Source organism: Hyposmocoma kahamanoa, unplaced genomic scaffold, assembly GCF_003589595.1.
Source record: "Hyposmocoma kahamanoa isolate Upper Pololo Valley unplaced genomic scaffold, ASM358959v1 93, whole genome shotgun sequence".
NCBI classification, from domain to species: Eukaryota; Metazoa; Arthropoda; class Insecta; order Lepidoptera; family Cosmopterigidae; genus Hyposmocoma; species Hyposmocoma kahamanoa.
Genome location: NW_020654810.1, coordinates 23740349 through 23759407, shown reverse-complemented (window position 1 = coordinate 23759407; position 19059 = coordinate 23740349). Strand labels below are relative to the sequence as shown.

The 19059-nt window shown below is 38.1% G+C and overlaps 1 protein-coding gene across 1 annotated transcript; it reads left to right on the top strand.

Annotated features, from left to right (window-relative positions):
• Nucleotides 1-1848: 1848 nt before the first annotated feature.
• On the top strand, nt 1849-18390 carry LOC113237282. The gene is made up of 9 exons (XM_026473671.1): nt 1849-2619; nt 5731-5900; nt 7674-8296; nt 8614-8714; nt 9303-9401; nt 11782-11886; nt 12547-12679; nt 14006-14208; nt 16969-18390. Exons 1-9 carry the CDS (start codon nt 1849-1851, stop codon nt 18031-18033), a joined length of 3270 nt encoding a protein of 1089 aa, XP_026329456.1. The 3' UTR covers nt 18034-18390.
• The last annotated feature ends 669 nt before the right edge of the window (nt 18391-19059 follow it).

Genomic DNA, 19059 nt, shown 5'->3' with positions numbered 1-19059 from the left:
CGCTGCATAGACATGGGCGTTCCGTGAAATCGAGAAGAAGAAGATAGACGCTCTGGAAATGTGATGCTGGAGAAGAATGCTTGGGATATCGTGGACAGACTTTCGTTCAAACGCCTCCATACTCCAAGAACTCGGCATCAAACAGCGTCGGTCTACTGTGACACAAACTCGCATCCTAAAATTTTTCAGTCACGTCTCAAGACGGAATTTTGACTCCATAGAGCGTTTTGTTGTGCAGGGCAGAGTGGAGGGCACTAGATTCGATGGACCGATCAAATAAAATCTGCAGTGTGTGGTCCTTTACATGAGTGCACGTGGGAGTCCACTAACAGAGAGAGATGGCGAAATGTCGTGAGGCAAGCCACATCAGCCGTTAACAAACGTAGGTACTCCGTGATGACCACGACCACTCTGTCAAGAGTGATACGAAAGAGAAGAAAATAATTTATATCAATTAATGCTGCATAAATACAAAGTCTAATCATTATTTTTTCATTTCATACAATAGATAATAAATAGATAATCTTTATTTCATAGGTAAGCATTATTACACTTGAAATCGTCACAATAGTTAAACTCTACCGCTCATTCGTAAGGGAGATTCCCCTGAGAAGAATGAGCAAGAAACTCTAGGGGTTGCTCTTTGTGAATAACATTTACAATATTTTTTATTTTATTTGAAACATCAATTTCTTTTTTTTCATCAATTTCAAATTCTTTTTATATAGGTATCTTACAAACTTTTACTGTACTTGCTCCAACGTAAGAATATATTTATTCTCATGGGGAGACCAGACCACTGACATTGGTCTCGAGGATGCTGTGAACCAGTACCGTGTATAACGTGCGCGTTGCTGCTGCAGTAAGTAGCACAGCGTTACGGATATGAACCCCAGCCTCTGGTACGCACATTTTGTGACATTCCTAATATGAGTCCGAAACGTTAGACTGATGTCAAAAGTAACTCCGAGATCACGGACCTCGTTAACGCGAACCATCATCTGACCGCCAATTAGATAGATGTAGTGAACGGGCAACGGGGAGCACGAAAAGGTCGTATCTCGCATTTACCGTTATTAAAATGTGTAGCCTTTAGGTGAAGTATGCGAAGGTGACCATAAATATTATGAGGGTGCAGTACAACAACGGGTAGCGCTTCCGACGTGTCCGCTGAAGTTTTCATACCATTCTGAGGAAGCGGGTAGTCTCACTTTGGTGACGTATGTATGCGTGTGTCCCAACAACATTCTGACTGTTGTAACACACAAAATAAACTGCCCCATCCAAGTCTATTGGATGGAACTTTACGTGGCTCTTTAGATTAAGTTCTTTGTTTTGTTTTTACTTACTTACTTCATTTTGCATGCTAAATTTAATTTTATTTATTTTGTTATTTTTTGACGATTGGATTAAAAAAATATATTTAATGTAATTATGTCAAATTCTAATTCAATAATAAATCAAAAATTTGACAATTATTTGTTTTAAATTTTTAAGTAAGTACGTAATTGTATATGGATCCGAAATAAATAATTTGATTTTATTTCACAAAACAGATTTTAAATTCACAGCACGAAATAAAAAACAATGGAAGGCCCTTAAGACTCGATTACTATGAGAACTATTGTCGCTAAAACTCACACTATCATTATATTAAACACTACGTAAATAATAATTTAGAAAGATATAACAAATTCTGGACTGTTAATATTAATTTAAACTTTACTCAGTTGGCATATCGTTAAAAGTTCTTTACTTTATATTGAAATTTCTTCATGACGTGAACGCTGACATCGAGCGGTAATAGCTGAAAGACGACTAGGATAATTCTGGAAATTCTTGTTTCAGATGTTACCATATTGGAGCATTGTACCAGCATTGCTCCTACTCCTATGCAAAGAAATCTCCCCCTACTATGATGATAAAGCTACAAAAACAATCTGCCCCAGCGGTTTCGATAACGCCAGGATTGCGCTCAACCCTGTTGAGCTCCTTCATATATGCTATAAATTAAAAGGACCCGAACTTTTCGAAGACAAATTCACAGACTGCGCTGGGAACTTAATGACCTCCAGGGTGTACCATAGTGTAGATTTTCCAATACAAAGTGGTAAGTTATTCTGGACTGATTACAAATCTCTGTACCCTGGAGGACCATTCATAGACTGGTCATATACAAACTCTATGGGAGTTATGCTACCGCCACATTACAACGTAAGTTATGAACCAGGTTTAGCGTCGGTCGAGGAGGAACTGTGTATCGTTGTAGACTCAGATAGTAATTTCGAAGCTGTGAAGTGTAATCAGAAGCATTACAGGTACTGTGTTGTGTTACCTCTCGAAAATAAAGAGAAAGATATGGACAGAGATGGGTGTGAGGACAATTACTGGAGGTTTTGGGGTCCGAGACCTACTTGCTTGACTAGTGTGACTCTTCATGAGAGCAAAACCGTGACCTGGGAACAAGCGGAGAAATTGTGTGTTAAAAGAAAAGGAAGCCTCTTAAGTACAGGATGGATATATGCGAGCAGTTCATTGTTTCCTCCTGCTATTTTACCCCTTGGTGTTACGCTGAGCGCTGACAATACAACACTTGAGATTGTTAACGATAACATTAAGGTGAGTTACCTACATATTAGAAACAATCAATTGACCCGATTTGATGAGTTGATTCTTTGTATCGCTAATATTTTATATATAATATTATATATAAAATATTATATATATAGCTATAATTTTCCGACTGTTAAACAAATGGCAATGAAATACATTCAATTTAGGATTAAATATCGAAGAACCATAGTATAATAATTAAGAAAAGTGCAGAGAACATTAAGAAATTCTATAATTGCATTTCAGCCCTTTCCTTTTGTCGAGGACAGACCCTCTTTATAGTTTTTAGTAATTAGTCTATGTTTAGCTCTTTGTCTCTGTCCTTTTTTATACTCTGTGCTTGCTTTTTCTTCTGTTTCTCTTTACTGTCTGTTTCCTCTTTAATAATACACCTTTTTCCTTCCTAAACCGCCGTTTCCTTCGCAGTCCTCGATACCTTTTGTGATGTCTTTGGTTCAGATGAGGTAATTCAAACTTTCGACCATTATGTAGCAGCAGAGCGAGCGTAGCGAAAGGGTTCGTCCAGGGAAGTACTGCCACCTTACCTATTTCTGCCGCCAAGCAGTAATGTCAGCATTACTGTGTTCCGGTCTTGAAGGGAACGGGTGCTAGCGAAATTACAAGCACATGAGACTTGTCAACTTACATCTCAGGGTGACAGGCACACCTCATCCTGATACATGGCAAGTCCCTTGTGCCTGTAATTTCAACAACTACCCTGGACCTACCCTTACCTATTTCTGCCGCCAAGCAGTAATGTCAGCATTACTGTGTTCCGGTCTTGAAGGGAAAGTGTGCTAGTGAAATTACAAGCACATGAGACTTGTCAACTTACATCTCAGGGTGACAGGCACAGTGGCAGTGCCCCTCAGATCTTTGCGATTTAAAGCTCTGATGACACTGCAATTGTTATGGACAGGCGTGTAGCTTACTATCAAGCTCACTTGTTCGTTCAGTCAATTGATATTATAAAAAAAACTTGTCAAACATTCAAGGATGCGGATGCTGACCTTTCTGAAAATTAATTTACATCGGTTTGTTTCTCACATTCCTCTATTTTACTAATTGTGTGAACATAAATTTAAAGATCTAAATTTTTTATATTGACTCGGTAAGTAATGTTGCGGTTTTTGATTAATTTGTGCATTATAATATTTGTATACGAAATAGTGTACAAAATTTCACACTTTATAATATAAAAGTAACGGGACTTACTCACGTAGTATTTTAGTCGGAAGCGGTCCGACTAGTTTCGACCATACCATACCATAATCGATGGTCTTCTGAATGTAACGTCTTAGCGTAACAAGTTTCCAATCTACGGACAGCAGTAGCGAATTGATCCTACCGGAAATCGAACCTGGGATCTCAGTATCCAGCGCCCACAATGTAAACCGTTAGGCCGCCGAGGGAAACAAACCGTTGGTTTGTTTTGAAAGAACATAGGTATACGCTAGAGCGTTTAGATCCAAAAAAATATTTTCGAAAACAAATTTTTTTTGGAAAAGGCCATCGGTAAAAGATAAATTTATTATAGTGTGTAAGTGGATGACAGATATAAGGGACACACAGTTTGTGCATTTTAGTTGTTATACTGTCGTAGCCACTGATTTTGTGTTTTTATCAACATAATAATGTTACTTAAATGTGTCCTTTTCGTAAAACGGGTTCGTTAAGGTAGGCGTCCACAGATCCGCAGCACACGCATCTGACGGATCGTATTATAGGGATTTTAGTATTCTTTGTATAGAAGTTCATACAACTACGTCCGCTGATCCGCATCGCACAGACCGCACGCACCGGCCTGTCGGTAATGCCGAAGCAGTTGCTCGGAGGGGCAACTTTTCCGATGCACGCCGACGACGTCATACGGATTGCGTATCAGAGGACGCATCCAGCGCGCCCGCCGCCGCGTTGCGATCTCTTCTTAAATATGTCACGTATCCAAATATCATGTTCCTTTTCTTCTCTTCTTTCTTCTTCTGCCAACAAACAAGCCACCGCAACAAATTGTTCTTCATTTCTTTCCAAATCAATTGTTCCGCATACACAAGATACACTCGTCCGCTCGTTACGAAAAGTGGCGACGGCAATCCGATAGCTAGTAGTTACGTCAGCAATCCGATAGCTGCGGATACAGTGGACGCACTGCCACAAACGGAGCCGTTTGATGCGATCCGTCCGATGCGTGGCTGCGGATCTGTGGACACCTACCTTTAAGAAATGATATATGGAAATTTTTATTTAGAGAATTAGGTGTAAATGTTATGTGGTTTTGGAACTAATTATCTTTATTTGTCAACTCGGTAATATGATCATTAATTTAAAATATTGCAAATGTCGACTGGGTTTGAGTATGCCATGTTATTAAGTCGTATATGTTTAACAACGCCTTCAATCTATAGACGAGAACATTCACATCAACTATATGTTCCAAGCAAAACACAATATCAACAGAGATAGTGTTTTGTTTTAGTGTTCAATTTTGTCAAAGAATATCAGTACCGCAGTACCCTTCGAGAACTAATTACGATCGGTGAGTACTACGCTGTTGTCCATGGACTCTGTGGCAGTGAGCTCGCTAGAGTTCGCCAGAAAGTGAAGAAATATATTTCTCACAGATTGTGCTACGGAATAAAAAGTCGTTAAGAACCAAAGACAAAAATTTGCAACAAGTCCATAGAAAAATTCGTAAGGTGCCCTGGTTCGTTCCGTAGCTAGCGTCAGACACGGTTTGCTGGAAGACGTCGGTTCGAATCCGGCCGGATCGAAGGAATTTTTTCTAAGTGTTCGTTATTAATAATTGAACTGCCTCCGTGGCCGAACAGGTACCATGCTGGAATGCCAGGCAGAGGTCCCGGGTTCGATTCCCAGGTCGAGAGAAATGTTTGTTTGGTCTAAATTCATTTCTCTCGTGAGTTTGGGTGTAATTCGTTTATGTGTGTGTCCATGGCACCCGCGATACGGGATTTCCCAAGTGCAGGGCTATGAGTGTGTTCGCGTTAATTATAACAAACTAGTGGAGCAATCCCACAAAAAAATTATTACATATCATGATAGTAAAATTTCGTGACATTCAAAAAAAAATCTTTGGTTTTAAAATTTATGTCTTTTCAGATCCTTCCATCAGAATTTGGCATCAAAAACAATAAGATTTCCAATGCGCGTTTGGGGGCCATGGTCCACAACTTCTGCTTCATGGTGAACAGCAGCCAAAAATTCAGCAACATAATTTGCGAAAGACCTATCAACCTAAGACCCATCAGTATGAATGTCTCTATTAACTCGTAAGTACATACCAGATCCAGATCATTATTAGAGCAAAAGACAAAATATTTCTAAATATAAACTGCCTCCGTGGCCGAACGGTTACCGGAAGAAATAGTTGTATGGCCTACAATTATTTCTCTCGTGAGTTTGGGTGTAATTTGTGGTTGTCTTTGTGTGTGTCCATAGCATCCACGACACAGGGTTTCCCTAGTGCGGGGCTATGTTGAGTGTGTGCGTGTGTGCGTTATTATAAACCAATTTCGAGCTCAATATTACCTAAACTCTATTGGAATCACACCTACGTTCCAACTATTATTAAAATTGGTTAACCGAAAGTGGGTGTAATTCAATAAAAAATAATAATAATAAAAAAAGAATCTTCGAATTCGGTTCACAAATGTCCTCCTCATTTTTTGAAGTCAGTTAAAAAAATAGATAAAAATAAATATGCTACTAGAGATATACAAGTACTTAAATAAATATGCTACTAGAGATATATAAGTAATTTACTCTTAGGCATCGACAAGTGAAAATTAAATATAATAAATAAATAAATATTAGACAACAACAAGTACGTTGCTGTGATCCCAAAGTAAGTAACTAAAGCATTTTTGTTATGGAAATCCAAAGCAACGACGATATTACAAACACCCAGACCCGAGACAAAACAGAAAACATAATTATTATTCTATATGACCCGGCCGAGGATCGAACCCGGTTACCTTAGAGATGGCGACACCATGAAAACCGATGAGCGAGGCCACTCGAGCACGGGGTCGTCAAGAAAACAGAAACAGAAATTTCTTGTTAGTGCTAGTAACAAATCATATTGTTTAAAATGTATGACATTATTAATACAAACAAAAATTCTTTCCACGAGATTCTGTCCCCTCGCTCTTTCCAACCGAGCTACAGGTCGAGTAAGCAAGTCAATGAAATTCTTCTGTCTGTTACAGATCTTTGAATTGAGTTTTTTCAGCATTCGACACCGTATATTATTATAAATTTACGTATATTAACACAAAATTTTAACATCGGGTTGTCAATTGACGACCTCAGCAGCCAATCGGTTTACTCCATCGACGTTGGATACGGAGGTCCCGGTAGAACCAAATTACAAACCAAGGAAAACGTTTCTAAATATGTTGTTCTCTCGGTGTTCTTTGTAGTTTATTCCGTTGATCTAGTACTCATAGTATAGGAATTTCCCTAGTTTTGGGCTGTTCATATTGTCGATAATTTGCGAGTCCTTTAGTCTACAGAGAGACGTTGGCTCTTTGTGTATAAACAAACTAAAAAGAAAGAAAAATAAAAGAAAAAACTTTTCAAACTGGTTTCACTGTCACATAAAGCCCATCCTCACATTCTTGATGTCTGCTATTCTGAGGGTCGTATTCTAGAACTCTACTCAATGCTCAATTCATGATTTGAGTATGGTTTAAAGCACTCGAAATCATACTCAAGTCCCTGCCATTAGGGTCGTATTTCCAGTGCTTGTGTTGCCAATGCAATCCTGACTTGAGCATTGAATAGAGTTCTAGAATACGACCCTAAGAGCACGTGAGCATCACTTTCGTTCCTTCCTCGAACCTGCAAGAAGATAAATGGTCCTTAAGTATTTCCTGCGTTCTATGACATAGAGTTCTTCACAAAGCGAATCAATTGGGTAGGACCCGAAGTGGTTCGTCTGGTCTTTAGCCTCCTACATTACATTAAAATAAAAAGTTGAGACCAGATTATTGGTGTGGTTATCTGGCGCATTGTGCTTATTAATTTGTTTCTTTTTTCAGGCTAAAACAATTAATACTCATAACAAACGAAACAGTAAAAGAAAACAAAATCCGCTGCTTTACAGATTCTGTAGGGTACTACCCTCATACAGTCAAAGTAAGATACGCTGGACATTACTATTCATACAACCTACAACCCTTAAACGATGGTTACTACTGGTGTGTCCATATTGACTCCAGAAACCACACGGTATCGGAGTCTAATAAAGCTCTCTTCATTCAAAGAGAAGACTTTTTAATCAATTCTTTCGCCGTAAAGTTGCGTTTCTCAAAATGCTATTTTGACATAGTCAATTTCTACAATGAACTTAAACAATATATTTACTATTGGAATAAATACGTTGAAAACAATTTTGATGATGTCAACAATCAGAATACCACTGAAGACGTTTTGAAGTTGTTCAAGGAGAAACATACTGCATTACACAGTTATTATGCAGATGTGATATCAAAGCATACGATAAAAAAGCTGTCTGTTGATAAGAAGAATATGTTGGTACATGTACGGTTACGTCGTGACATGAAGCCTGTGTTGCCTGGAACTTGGGCAAATTTGACCGTGGAGTTCATGAAACCGGTGTACTACTGCCCGGCCTTTGGTATGGTGGACAGTGCCCCAATTGGTGAGTTTTTTTTATTATAAATTGTTTATTTCACTAAAAAACATGTTAAAAAAGAATATGCAAAAAAGTTGAGTTACGGGTAACTAACTAACTGTGGTGACGAAAACAAGTAAATATATTGAATTTACAGGCACATGGGACTTTTCAACTTATGTCGCAAGATGAAGTGCCAGTGCCCCTCAGATGTTTGTGATTTAAAGCTCTGAAGGCACTACAATTGTTTTGGATAAGCGTGTCACATACCACCAGGTGTACGACTTGTTCATCTCATCACTTGGTATCATAGGAAAACAAAAGATTCCGTTCCGTTGTTTCAGGTACCTCAATAACTGTTAACGGTGAGACGCACACTTGCACCGGTGACTTCAACGAAGGCGTCCAGTGGGTGACGAAGAACTCTGCGAGCTGCATCACCACTGTAATGTCTACACCAACAACTGTTTTGTCCTCAGTGAATTGATTTAATTTATAATAACAAGGCAACACAGACTTAGCAATATCTTTTTTTTATGTAGGCCTTGAACTAATCTTGTCTTAGTTATTTGTACGACTATGCCTTGGTCATATGGTCACGGCTCTTAATAAAAAATAACTATTTCTCAAAATAGTAACTAACCACCAATGTATGCAGTTTGTTTGTTAGTTTAGACTCTAAGTTTGAATGTAAAAAAAAATAATAGAAAAATTTAACCCATAGTTTGGTTTAGTATAATAACGCAATTTTTAACTTTTTCTCATTTTCTCATTTAACTGCCTCCATGGCCAAACGGTTACCATGCCGGATTGCCACGCAGAGGTCCCAGGTTCGATTCCCGGGCCGGGAGAAATAGTTATAGGGCCTACAATTATTTCTCTCGTGAGTTTGGGTGTAATTTGTGGTTGTCTTTGTGTGTGTCCATGGCAGCCGCGACCCAGGCTTTCCCTAGTGCGGGGCTATTTTGAGTGTGTGCGTTATTTATTTATTTATTATTATTTAATTAATTGCAAATGTGAAATGTTATTCCAGCCAAAAAAACAGCTGCAGCATGTAATTAAGAACCTATCAGAATTGGTGAACAATACTGCTCCCGTGGTTATCAGCGATTTAAACCCTGCTTTTGACAAGGTAAAAAATAAGATACTTTTTTTTTTAAATATCTAACTTTAAAAACTGATCAAATGAAAAAAAAATCTTAAAAGCTTGCTTAAACATTCGTTTTCGGTGTGTTTTATTTTCATTGGATTATATTTAAAGATGGGGCAAGTTTTATTGAAATCGGTTAACGGAAAGTGGGTGAAATTCATTTAACCGGATTAATGCTTTTTCCTTCCCTAATTTTTTTTTCATGTTACACTATTACGACATTCTTGGACATTTTGTTGGAAAGGGGCTGCCGCACTAGAGCTCCCATTTTAATCACAAATTTGAACAAAATTATTCCTGCTCTAAAGGTGGAACATTTTCTTCAAATTTGTGACTTTCACCTCACAGTGGTTACTGGACTTTAAAGGTTCGGCATCAACATTAATGGCGAGTACATCACTCACCTTCGATTTGCTGACGATATTGTGGTCATGGCAGAATGCTCAGTGACTTCAATAGTTTCCTAACAGGACGATCTAAAAATGAACCCATGTCCATAAGACGAAACTTACGTCGAATGTCTATGTCGTACCCACCCCTATAACAGTGGGAAACGAGTATGTCTACCTCGGACAAACCGTCCAATTAGGCAGATCAAGAAAGCGGTCAATCGTCGAATCTGCTTCGAAAACTTCGGCAAACCTCGTCTTCTCGTCTCCAATACGCAGTCCTTCAAGGCAAAAGTCTTCGAGCAATACGTGTTGCCAGCGATGACCTACGGCTCTGAGACGGCATTTCTCTACGTGATCGAATCAGAAATGAGGAGATCGATAGAAGAACGGAAGTCACCGACATAGATGAAAGGATTAGTAAATTTAAGTGAAAAGAAAGATTCAGAGAGATTCTCGAAAGGAGAACACGAACCGGAATGACGCATTTATTCAACGAATCTCATCGCGCTCACTGCGTGCATCTAACTGACACTGGCCACATATGCCAGAACGTTTAATTGAAAACAAAAGACGATAAAGGTAATTCTTTTTTCAAATAAAACGTTTTGGTGTATGTGACCACTAGTTTAGATGAACATTATTTTAAATAAAATTAAGTGAAGATACGAAGAAGTCATGCGCCTAATGGTAAGCTACAAGCTTAGAATAATAACGCATAGAATGATAGTTTCATATCAAACGAACTGTCACAAGTGAGGCAAAAATCGAATTCATGTAGGCTAGTTTTAGCAGTAGGTTAATTTTCGGTTTTAGTGAATATTTATATAAAAATACGAGTTGAAACGCGTTACTTCCTCGTGGAATGTGATGTTAGTACTATTTTATGTTTGTCTGACGTATTTTTACACTCATTTACCGCACATTTCGTCATTTTTAGCTAAAATTCCTGATCTGTTCGCGGTGCAAGTTGACCTTGAGCACCGAAGGCCCACCCGCTCGTGTAGGCCCATTGGGCGCGCTTATATTTGCCTCACTTAGCGTGTGCGGACTAGGTTTCTATGCGTTATTATTCTAAGGTTGTAACTTAAATGAGCATCCCGGGCGCGCATGCGAGACTGGCTTGTCTTTGGTCTACGCGGCGATCGCGCGGTTGTATTGTTCAAAGGAATTTAAACGTTGTTGCCTACTAAATAGATATTCAGGTTCGCCCTTAATATGCGTGAAAGCATGGTAACTGGGCGGTCGTCGCGCGGCGGCCACGCAAAAACTTTCACGTTGTTTAACTGAACGCGAAAGCGTTCCGTGAGACGGCCTCCTACTAGATGGACGGATGACCTGGTGTTGACGGATGTCCGGCTAGTCTGGCAATCTTTGAGGGACGCTATGTTCAGCAGTGGGCGTCTTCCGGCTGATATGATGATGATGTTGATGAAGCGTGGCAAATTTGATGGATGAATCCGGTTTATTGGATTTCACCCACTTCTGTTAACCGACTTCAATAAAACTTGCCGCATAGATATAATTCCAATGAAAATAAAACACACCGTAAAGGGATAGACGAACTTTTGAGACCATTGACTTACAATTATATGGACGTCGGGTCCGCGCTAAAAAGTGTCCGAACTTATAGGGCGTTAAAATCGTATACAGAGCGTCATTCACGCTTTAGTCTTCGTTTGTTCGACTGACAGCGGAGCAAGCAAAATTAGACAGTACTGCGATGACATTACAATTTAAATTCAACGTTTTAGCCTTTTCATATTCCTTTACATGTCACTACGTTTAAATAGGTTGACTTGGGACATTTTTTTCGTGGTTTTTGTATTAGACCCGTCGTCCATTTATTTGTAAGTCAATGTTTGAGACCGTTATTTAAAAAATATAGTAGGTATTTTGCGTTCCATCTTTGTTAAATTAGGTAATTATGTTATTAATTTAATTCGCTTTAATATTGCATTGTTTGCTTACAGGTGGATTCACTTCTAAACACGAAGGAAAGTCTGGAGAACGCAGGACGTTTGCTAATTCTTCTAGATCAAGTAGGGGGCAAGGTTGACTTGAACGGATCACGACAGGTAATAATTTAAAGAAATCGAAAAAAAGAACTTGGTGGGGAAATATGAACTTTATAGATCCTTCGATGTATTGTGACTGTAAATCCATACGTCGTTGTCGTTCAAGAAAAGTGATACCGTGTTTGCCCTAGTCTCGTTCAATAAATATCAAAGGATATGGGAAGACATGTAACTATTTCTTCGGATCTAAATCGCTTATACTATTTGTTTTCAAACAGACCGACGTTTCGGATTCTTTACTCGTTCCATGTCATCCGCCATTTTCAATATCAATGGCTTCTATAATAAAATCCAATCATTCATGATCAAAACACACGTTTACACGTTTACGGCAAAATTGTCACCGTTCCTTCCCATTCTTTCTTTAATGGGCACAAATGTGACGCATTACATAATTAAATAAAATTTTTTCATTACATAAATAAAAAAATAAAAAGTAAATTAAAAGTAAGGTAGTTAAATGAATTATTTAAGTATCTAACTATAGTTCAGAATATATGGTATTCATTAATATTAGACATCTGGTTGATTATTAAGACATACCTTCACAGTCGTGGGATAAAACATCTCTTCTCTAATTAATTCTATTTGCATAAAAATACCATTGATTTTTAATAGATTGTATTAAGTTTCTCAAACAAATGTTGAACTTATTTCCAGGTGTCAATAGTCAGGAAAAATGTTGCAATCCTGCTGGCTGACTCCAGTGCAGAACAGCCTGTGAGGGGCTTGAAAATCGCAGCCATGGCAGGTGATGGAGTCCTCAATGATGGCCGTTTTGAGATTATATCAGGTATGTGCAGTTTCACATCCGACTCTGGATGGACATCGGATTCGAAGGATGATGTAAAGACTACAATGGACTGTAGTCACTAGTTTTGCGTTGAGTAGTGACAACTCTTTCTTACGAAATTCATTATTATGACAATTTTGAGGGGCAATACACTTCATGGGTATTTGGGGTTTCATAATTTAGTTGTCTTCATAATAAAAAAAAACAAGAATTGAACATAGGACTGATTGCGATATGCGAAAAATTCAAAGGGCTTAGAACACTTGTACGAGTTTTTTGTACAATGTGCGGGCTCGTTCCATATATCTAAATACTTTTACATGATTAAAAGGCGAGATTTAAGATTGAATGGGCTCATATTCAACTTACGATCAAGTAGTACGCCTTAATATTTGTCTGAAAAATTGAACTGTAATGATAAGGGAAAAAACAACCCTCGACAAATAAACCGTAGCTGAGATAGCAAATGTTATTCAAAATACCTATTGCTTTTTATTATTTCAAAGTCTCTAGAAGACTAGGGATACTGGTAGTGGCAATAACTCTTTAATATAGTGTACGCCATCGATACTATAAAAATAAGAAAAGTCTATAAAACGCTTTATTATTTATATTTAAAATGAATATTTCAAAGAAAATTCTTTTAGTAGATTCATAAATTCGTAACTCGTAAAGTACGCCAATATATAAACTATCTGGCCAATCGAGTTGGTAATAAGTTTGGCTAGCAGGTATGAAAACACTCCATGTTTAATGTAACTGTGATTGGCTAAGAAAGAATTTAGAAAGAAAAAAAGAAAGAAACATTTATTCGGCTATTACAAATAATAATAATAATATTAGCCTAAATTTAAATTAAAAAATAAAAAATATTACTAAGTACATAATTAATAGCCGAAAAGGCTAGCCAGCTCAGCTTAATGCTGGGCAGAGCCACAGCGCTGATTTTCAGCTGGAGCCTGAGAAGAGGTAGATGGCTATGCCTATTTAACAAAAACTAAAAAGAATAACAAGGATTTGATCCGTAACCTAAACATTTAAAATAACAATACCCAATTTATAATATAATTATTACAATATGCAGCGTGCTCTTAGACAGTATAAAATAACAAAATTAATAATAATAATAAGAATAATGTCCGAGTCATAACTATACTAAAATAAATTAACAACTAGCTTTAGTGATTGATGCCGTTCATTTGCCCTATTAGCGTAAACATTTTAATTCTTTTGCGAAAGCCAGATAAAGAAGCTTTCAAAAGGACCGCCACTAAATACAATATCATCATCTAAAAAGCTTCACCAAAAATATCCATTAATTCACAGACCAAATAAACTCGACACATCTGATGTCGAACAAGAGCGAGGCTGTGATCAATCTTCCTGAGTCGATAGCGAAAGGGCAACATCGCATCAGCTTCGTTGTGTTCAAAAACGACCGGGTCTTCCCGAGTACCCGCTTGATTACCGTCAACAGCCAGATTCTGAGTATCAAAGTGGGAAACGTTACGAAATTCCACCATGGAGAAGTAAGTATTAAGAATTATATTTAAATGAAAATTGATGTAAAATTAAAAATGCTTCCCCTGAGCACGCCTGTGTGATGCTGATCTCCTTCTTCGTCATCTCACATATTTATCATCTTCTTTTCTGATTTCAATACTCAATAGTCAATATATTTATTGCATTCATATGGTAAACATGTCTTAAATTTAAAATAATGCACACGAGCCCTTTATTAGGGATAACAATAACAGCAGAGGTAGGCCGAGGTTTCAATTACTAATTAAAATTGTTATTTATCAAATAATAATATTAAAAAAATGTCATATAATAATAAAGAAATGCGTCATATGATGAGTAGAATTATGTCACTTGAAAGTTTGAATTTAATTAGATTATAATTATAGATATATAATTATATAATTATATACTATAAAGTCATACCACTGTAGTGCTACTACAGTAGCATAACCCTACAGTATACAATTAACATTTATTTATTATTCAAATTTATTGTAATATTATTATTTTTATTTGTCATCAAAGTATTCATTTAAATTGTAATAGCATTTATTAATAAGATGTAATTTTAATTTATTTAGAAACAGTGAATATTTTTCCTCGCTTTTAGTTATTATAATATCCTCACCGACATCGAGTGGGGACTTGAGCTGTGTATGTGTAGCCGAGATGGTGGCAGAAGCAATCTATTGCGTGGTCTAAAAGTGTGTCATTGATTTCCGGCCGCTTATTTTTTAAATTTTGAATCGTTCTCGAATTCCCTTACCTTCACTATTCTTACGTTTGTTCTATCCATCGCCACTCTCATCAAAATTCTTGATGCACAAATCACCTTCATTTCCTTATTGTATGTAACAACGTCATATCCTTCACCGTCACCTTCACGTCGTCACCCTTTTTCCCTTTTCATCATCTCTTACAATAAATCTTGTTGAGCGAGCCTTCTGTTCTCTTTTATTTATAGCTAGGCTACACGTCTACAATCGCGGGAGTAAGCCGAATAGAATGGGCCTATGCCGCCCACACCAGATCACTACCGGCCGTCAGTTAAACATAACTACAATCTTTTTTTTTTATAAAAAATAAGTGCGCATTTGACCTCCATCTCACCTGATGGAAAGTGATGATGAAGTCGACGATATAGCACACCTAAATGATGTCTATTCACACTCGCCTTGAAAAGGGCCAAGTTATAGCGTTCGGGGAATAAGTCCGTAGATAAGGAATTCACGCTCTAGCCGCTCGCGATATAAATGTGGAAGCGAAACGCTTCGTTACGTTACTTGGGTAACTTTGAACACTTTTCTCAGGTGTTTACGACTATTAAAATAATAATGTATCCGCTCACGCGATGCGCTCCTCCTACCGCAAAATGGCGTCTATTTGGTTTCGCAAATTAGAAAAGCATTCAGTTTAAATACAAGTTTTTATAAATAAAAATTATTATTCTGCATTGCTCAATAAATACCCTCCGTACTACCAACAAAAACATCTCAAATAAAATGCACCGCAAATCCTGCACTTAAAAAGCACTAATGAAATTTTTGGTGTACTTGGATAAATATGATAATATTCCGTTTGAGTGTTTCTAACGTTTACCATGAAATTACTCCTTAAAGTATAGTTTATAAACATTTATATTCAGGGTAAATTTAAAAATTGCTACTTACGGTATGTTTTCAATAAATAAACACCGAAATCACCAGCCCAAACAATAACACACACGATTGTCGTGACGTATTTTCGAAGTTGTTTATTTTTTTTAAATGACAGACCCAGGCATTAAAAACTTTATGGTTTGCTAGAGTAGTTACCGAAATAGCAATTAATATTAGTTCTTTTACCTGTTATAACTTAGATATCCGATAAATCGGTATAAAATCATCACTGGCACCTCTAGGTGTGGTATGCGTTTACGGCTGCATGTATCGCGTGAGCGGGTATTTAACTGGCAATTCCAGAGATCAGCAGCTTGATTTTCATTGCCTCTCCCGATCGGAAACTGCGTCTCTTCCAAGTCGAGGCGCATAATAGCGATTCACAACTGGCCGATCGGAAACTGATGAGATTTCAAATCGGAACAATAGTTGATTTAGCTCACAAATTAGAAAGATATAGTAGGAATCAGGTTCATCTTCTCGCTACGAAACCCATCTGATTTCGAGACTCGGATGAGCTACCCGATCGGGTCGATTCCGATTAAAATCACAATCACCCTTAACGTAGGTACAAAAATCACTGTAATATAAGATCACAAGATAATGTAATACAAGATAATAATTCAGAAAAAGCTGTGGTAGTCTGGTTGACCTACCGCCTCTCAAGCAGAGGCTGTGGGTTCGTATCTGGGTTCGCACATGTGAGTTTCTCGGTATTTGTGTGCGAAATTTAATTTAGCTTTTCGATGAAGGAAAACATCGTGATGACACCTGCAAGTCGAAGAAAGTTCACAACCCTAGGAAAACGTGAGAAGTCCCCAGCCCGCATTATGCCAGGATGGCGGACTATGGCCTAAACCCTCGCCTGAAAGGAGGCCCGTACCCAACTGTGTGACGCATAAATGGGTTGATGATTCAGACAGACTTCAGACTTTAGAAATGCAATAAAAGTTAGTTATACAACTCACTCGCAAGCCATGGCACATTTCATCCATTTATCATTATAGCAGTTCTTCTAGCAATAAAACTTTTACATTCTATCCGGCTCTTATGAAAGAATTATGATAATGTAAATTAAACTAATTCAACATTCTTGTTATCTTTCAGGTAATAGACATCCATTTTAGTCCATTGCAAGAAAACCTTAAACACAACCAACGTCGCGCTTGTGCTTATTGGCAATTCTTTGAAAACGGTACGGGTGTTTGGTCCCGTGAAGGCTGCATATTCATCAAATCTGGAGAAGAAGGAGTCCTGGATACATGTAGATGTGTTCATCTTACACACTTTGCTCAAATCTTAATTTCAAAAGATCTTTTCTCTCAAAAACACGAATATTTGTTAGAAATACTATCCATAGTAGGATGTTGCTTATCAATTTTCGGCATATTAATGATTGGAACAACAGCTGCATTGTTCAAGTCCTGGAGGCAAGATTACAATAACAAAATATGGCTGCACCTATGCTTTGCTATCTTGCTACTAGTCATTTGTTTTCTGGTCATCGTGTTTGCAAAATTCGACCACTATAACATCCCTTGTATGTTGGTTGGAGTACTCTTACACTATTCTGTGCTGGCATCCTTCTGTTGGATGTTGGTAGCAGCTGTGTTGTCTTATCTGAGATTGGTTATAGTCTTTAGAAGAGGCGCCTCTCATAGACTGTTAAAATCTGCAGCTTTTGCCTGGGGAGTACCTTGCATCATAGTTGGAATTCTTCTTTCAGCCGCCCCTCACTCATATGCGGGACCTTTGGAAGAGAAGCATCCAAGTGGAGCTTTCTGCTATCCGTCAGGGCTCGGCCTTTGGTTGGCCGTATACGCCCCAGCTGTTCTAATACTACTTGCTAATTTGACGCTATACGGTGTAATAGTGAGATCTGTGAATTCATCTAAAAAGATCCAGAGGCATTGTAATTCAAAAGAAACTCTCAAATGTGTCTCCGTTAGTTGCCTACTAATATTTTTGTTTGGTTTACCTTGGATATTTGGGTTGTTCGCCCATAACATCGTTTTGGCGTATATTTTCACGTTAACAGCTACGTTCCAAGGCTTCATATTGTTCCTGTTCTTTATCGTAGGAAATAGGAAGACGCGAGAATTGTGGCTGAAAAAGTTGAAGACCAAGCAAACACCAAAGTTGTCCGCTGCGACCTCGACTTTTGGACTATAGAGTTAGTTACGCTAGACCAAAGTCAAAGATTCTCTTGATGAGGGTCGTCATGTCCCGTGCTAGCGTTTCAATATTTTTCTTTCCAGTCTGTCGGAATCGTGCCTCCATCCGACCTCCATCCTCCATCCTGTCGGTATTTCTTTGAAAGCTAAGTAAAAGCCGTGCGGCGTCGCGCTGCGCCGCCTGACGTTGCCAACTTGTGCCTCCAAAGGCGATACAAAAAGTAACTTAGATTCTCAACAATAAGGTATATTTCTCTTGTTTTAACTGCCTCGGTGGCCAAACGATTACCATGCCGGACTGCCACGCAGAGGTCACAGGTTCGATTCCCGGGCCGGGAGAAATAGTTGTATGGCCTATATTTGTTTCTCTCGTAAGTTTGGGTGTAATTTGTGGTTGTCTATGTGTGTGTCAATGGCACCCGCGACACAGGATTTCCCTAGTGCGTGGCTATGTTGAGTGTGTGCGTTATTTATTTATTTGAAAGGCATCAAAGATATCAGCTGATCGATCCCCGCCGGGATGCGTAGCGTGAACTTTGGAATAGCAATGCAATATAGAACTTCTTATCTACTAATTAAGCTAATATTTCTTCTCACGGGAATCTGCTTTGCGAATGGGTGGTCGTGTTTAAGTATTTTGGAGATTTTACATGCAATTAATATAATAGTCCAAATAAGATGACCTCGGTGGCCCAACTGTTTGCATTGTCGATACTGCATGAGAAGGTTCCGAGTTCAATTCCGTTAGAACCAATTTGAGAAATGAACTTTTCTAAGGTGTTTTTGGCCTAGGTGTTCTGGATAGTGCCGCGGAGTGAATTCCGTAGTCCTTGGTCCTAGGTTCGATTCCCGGTAGAACCAACGTTGAAAATGGAAAAAAATGGAAGTGCGACGAAGGGATGCTATTGACATCGCAACGTAGTAAAACGTTTTTAATTATATATTTATTGGTTTTTTTGTGAAATAGCTCCACTAGTTTTGTTATGATAAATACATTTGATCGAAAAGCGACATCTGCGTTAAT

What these genes read in the sequence shown, in the direction of transcription:
- LOC113237282 (XM_026473671.1), top strand. Translation starts at nt 1,849, where the DNA reads ATGTTACCATATTGGAGCATTGTACCAGCATTGCTCCTACTCCTATGC. An exon ending in ATGAATGTCTCTATTAACTC is followed by an intron (nt 5,901 to 7,673) that starts GTAAGTACATAC and finishes TTCTTTTTTCAG; the next exon opens with GCTAAAACAATTAATACTCA. An exon ending in CGAAATTCCACCATGGAGAA is followed by an intron (nt 14,209 to 16,968) that starts GTAAGTATTAAG and finishes GTTATCTTTCAG; the next exon opens with GTAATAGACATCCATTTTAG.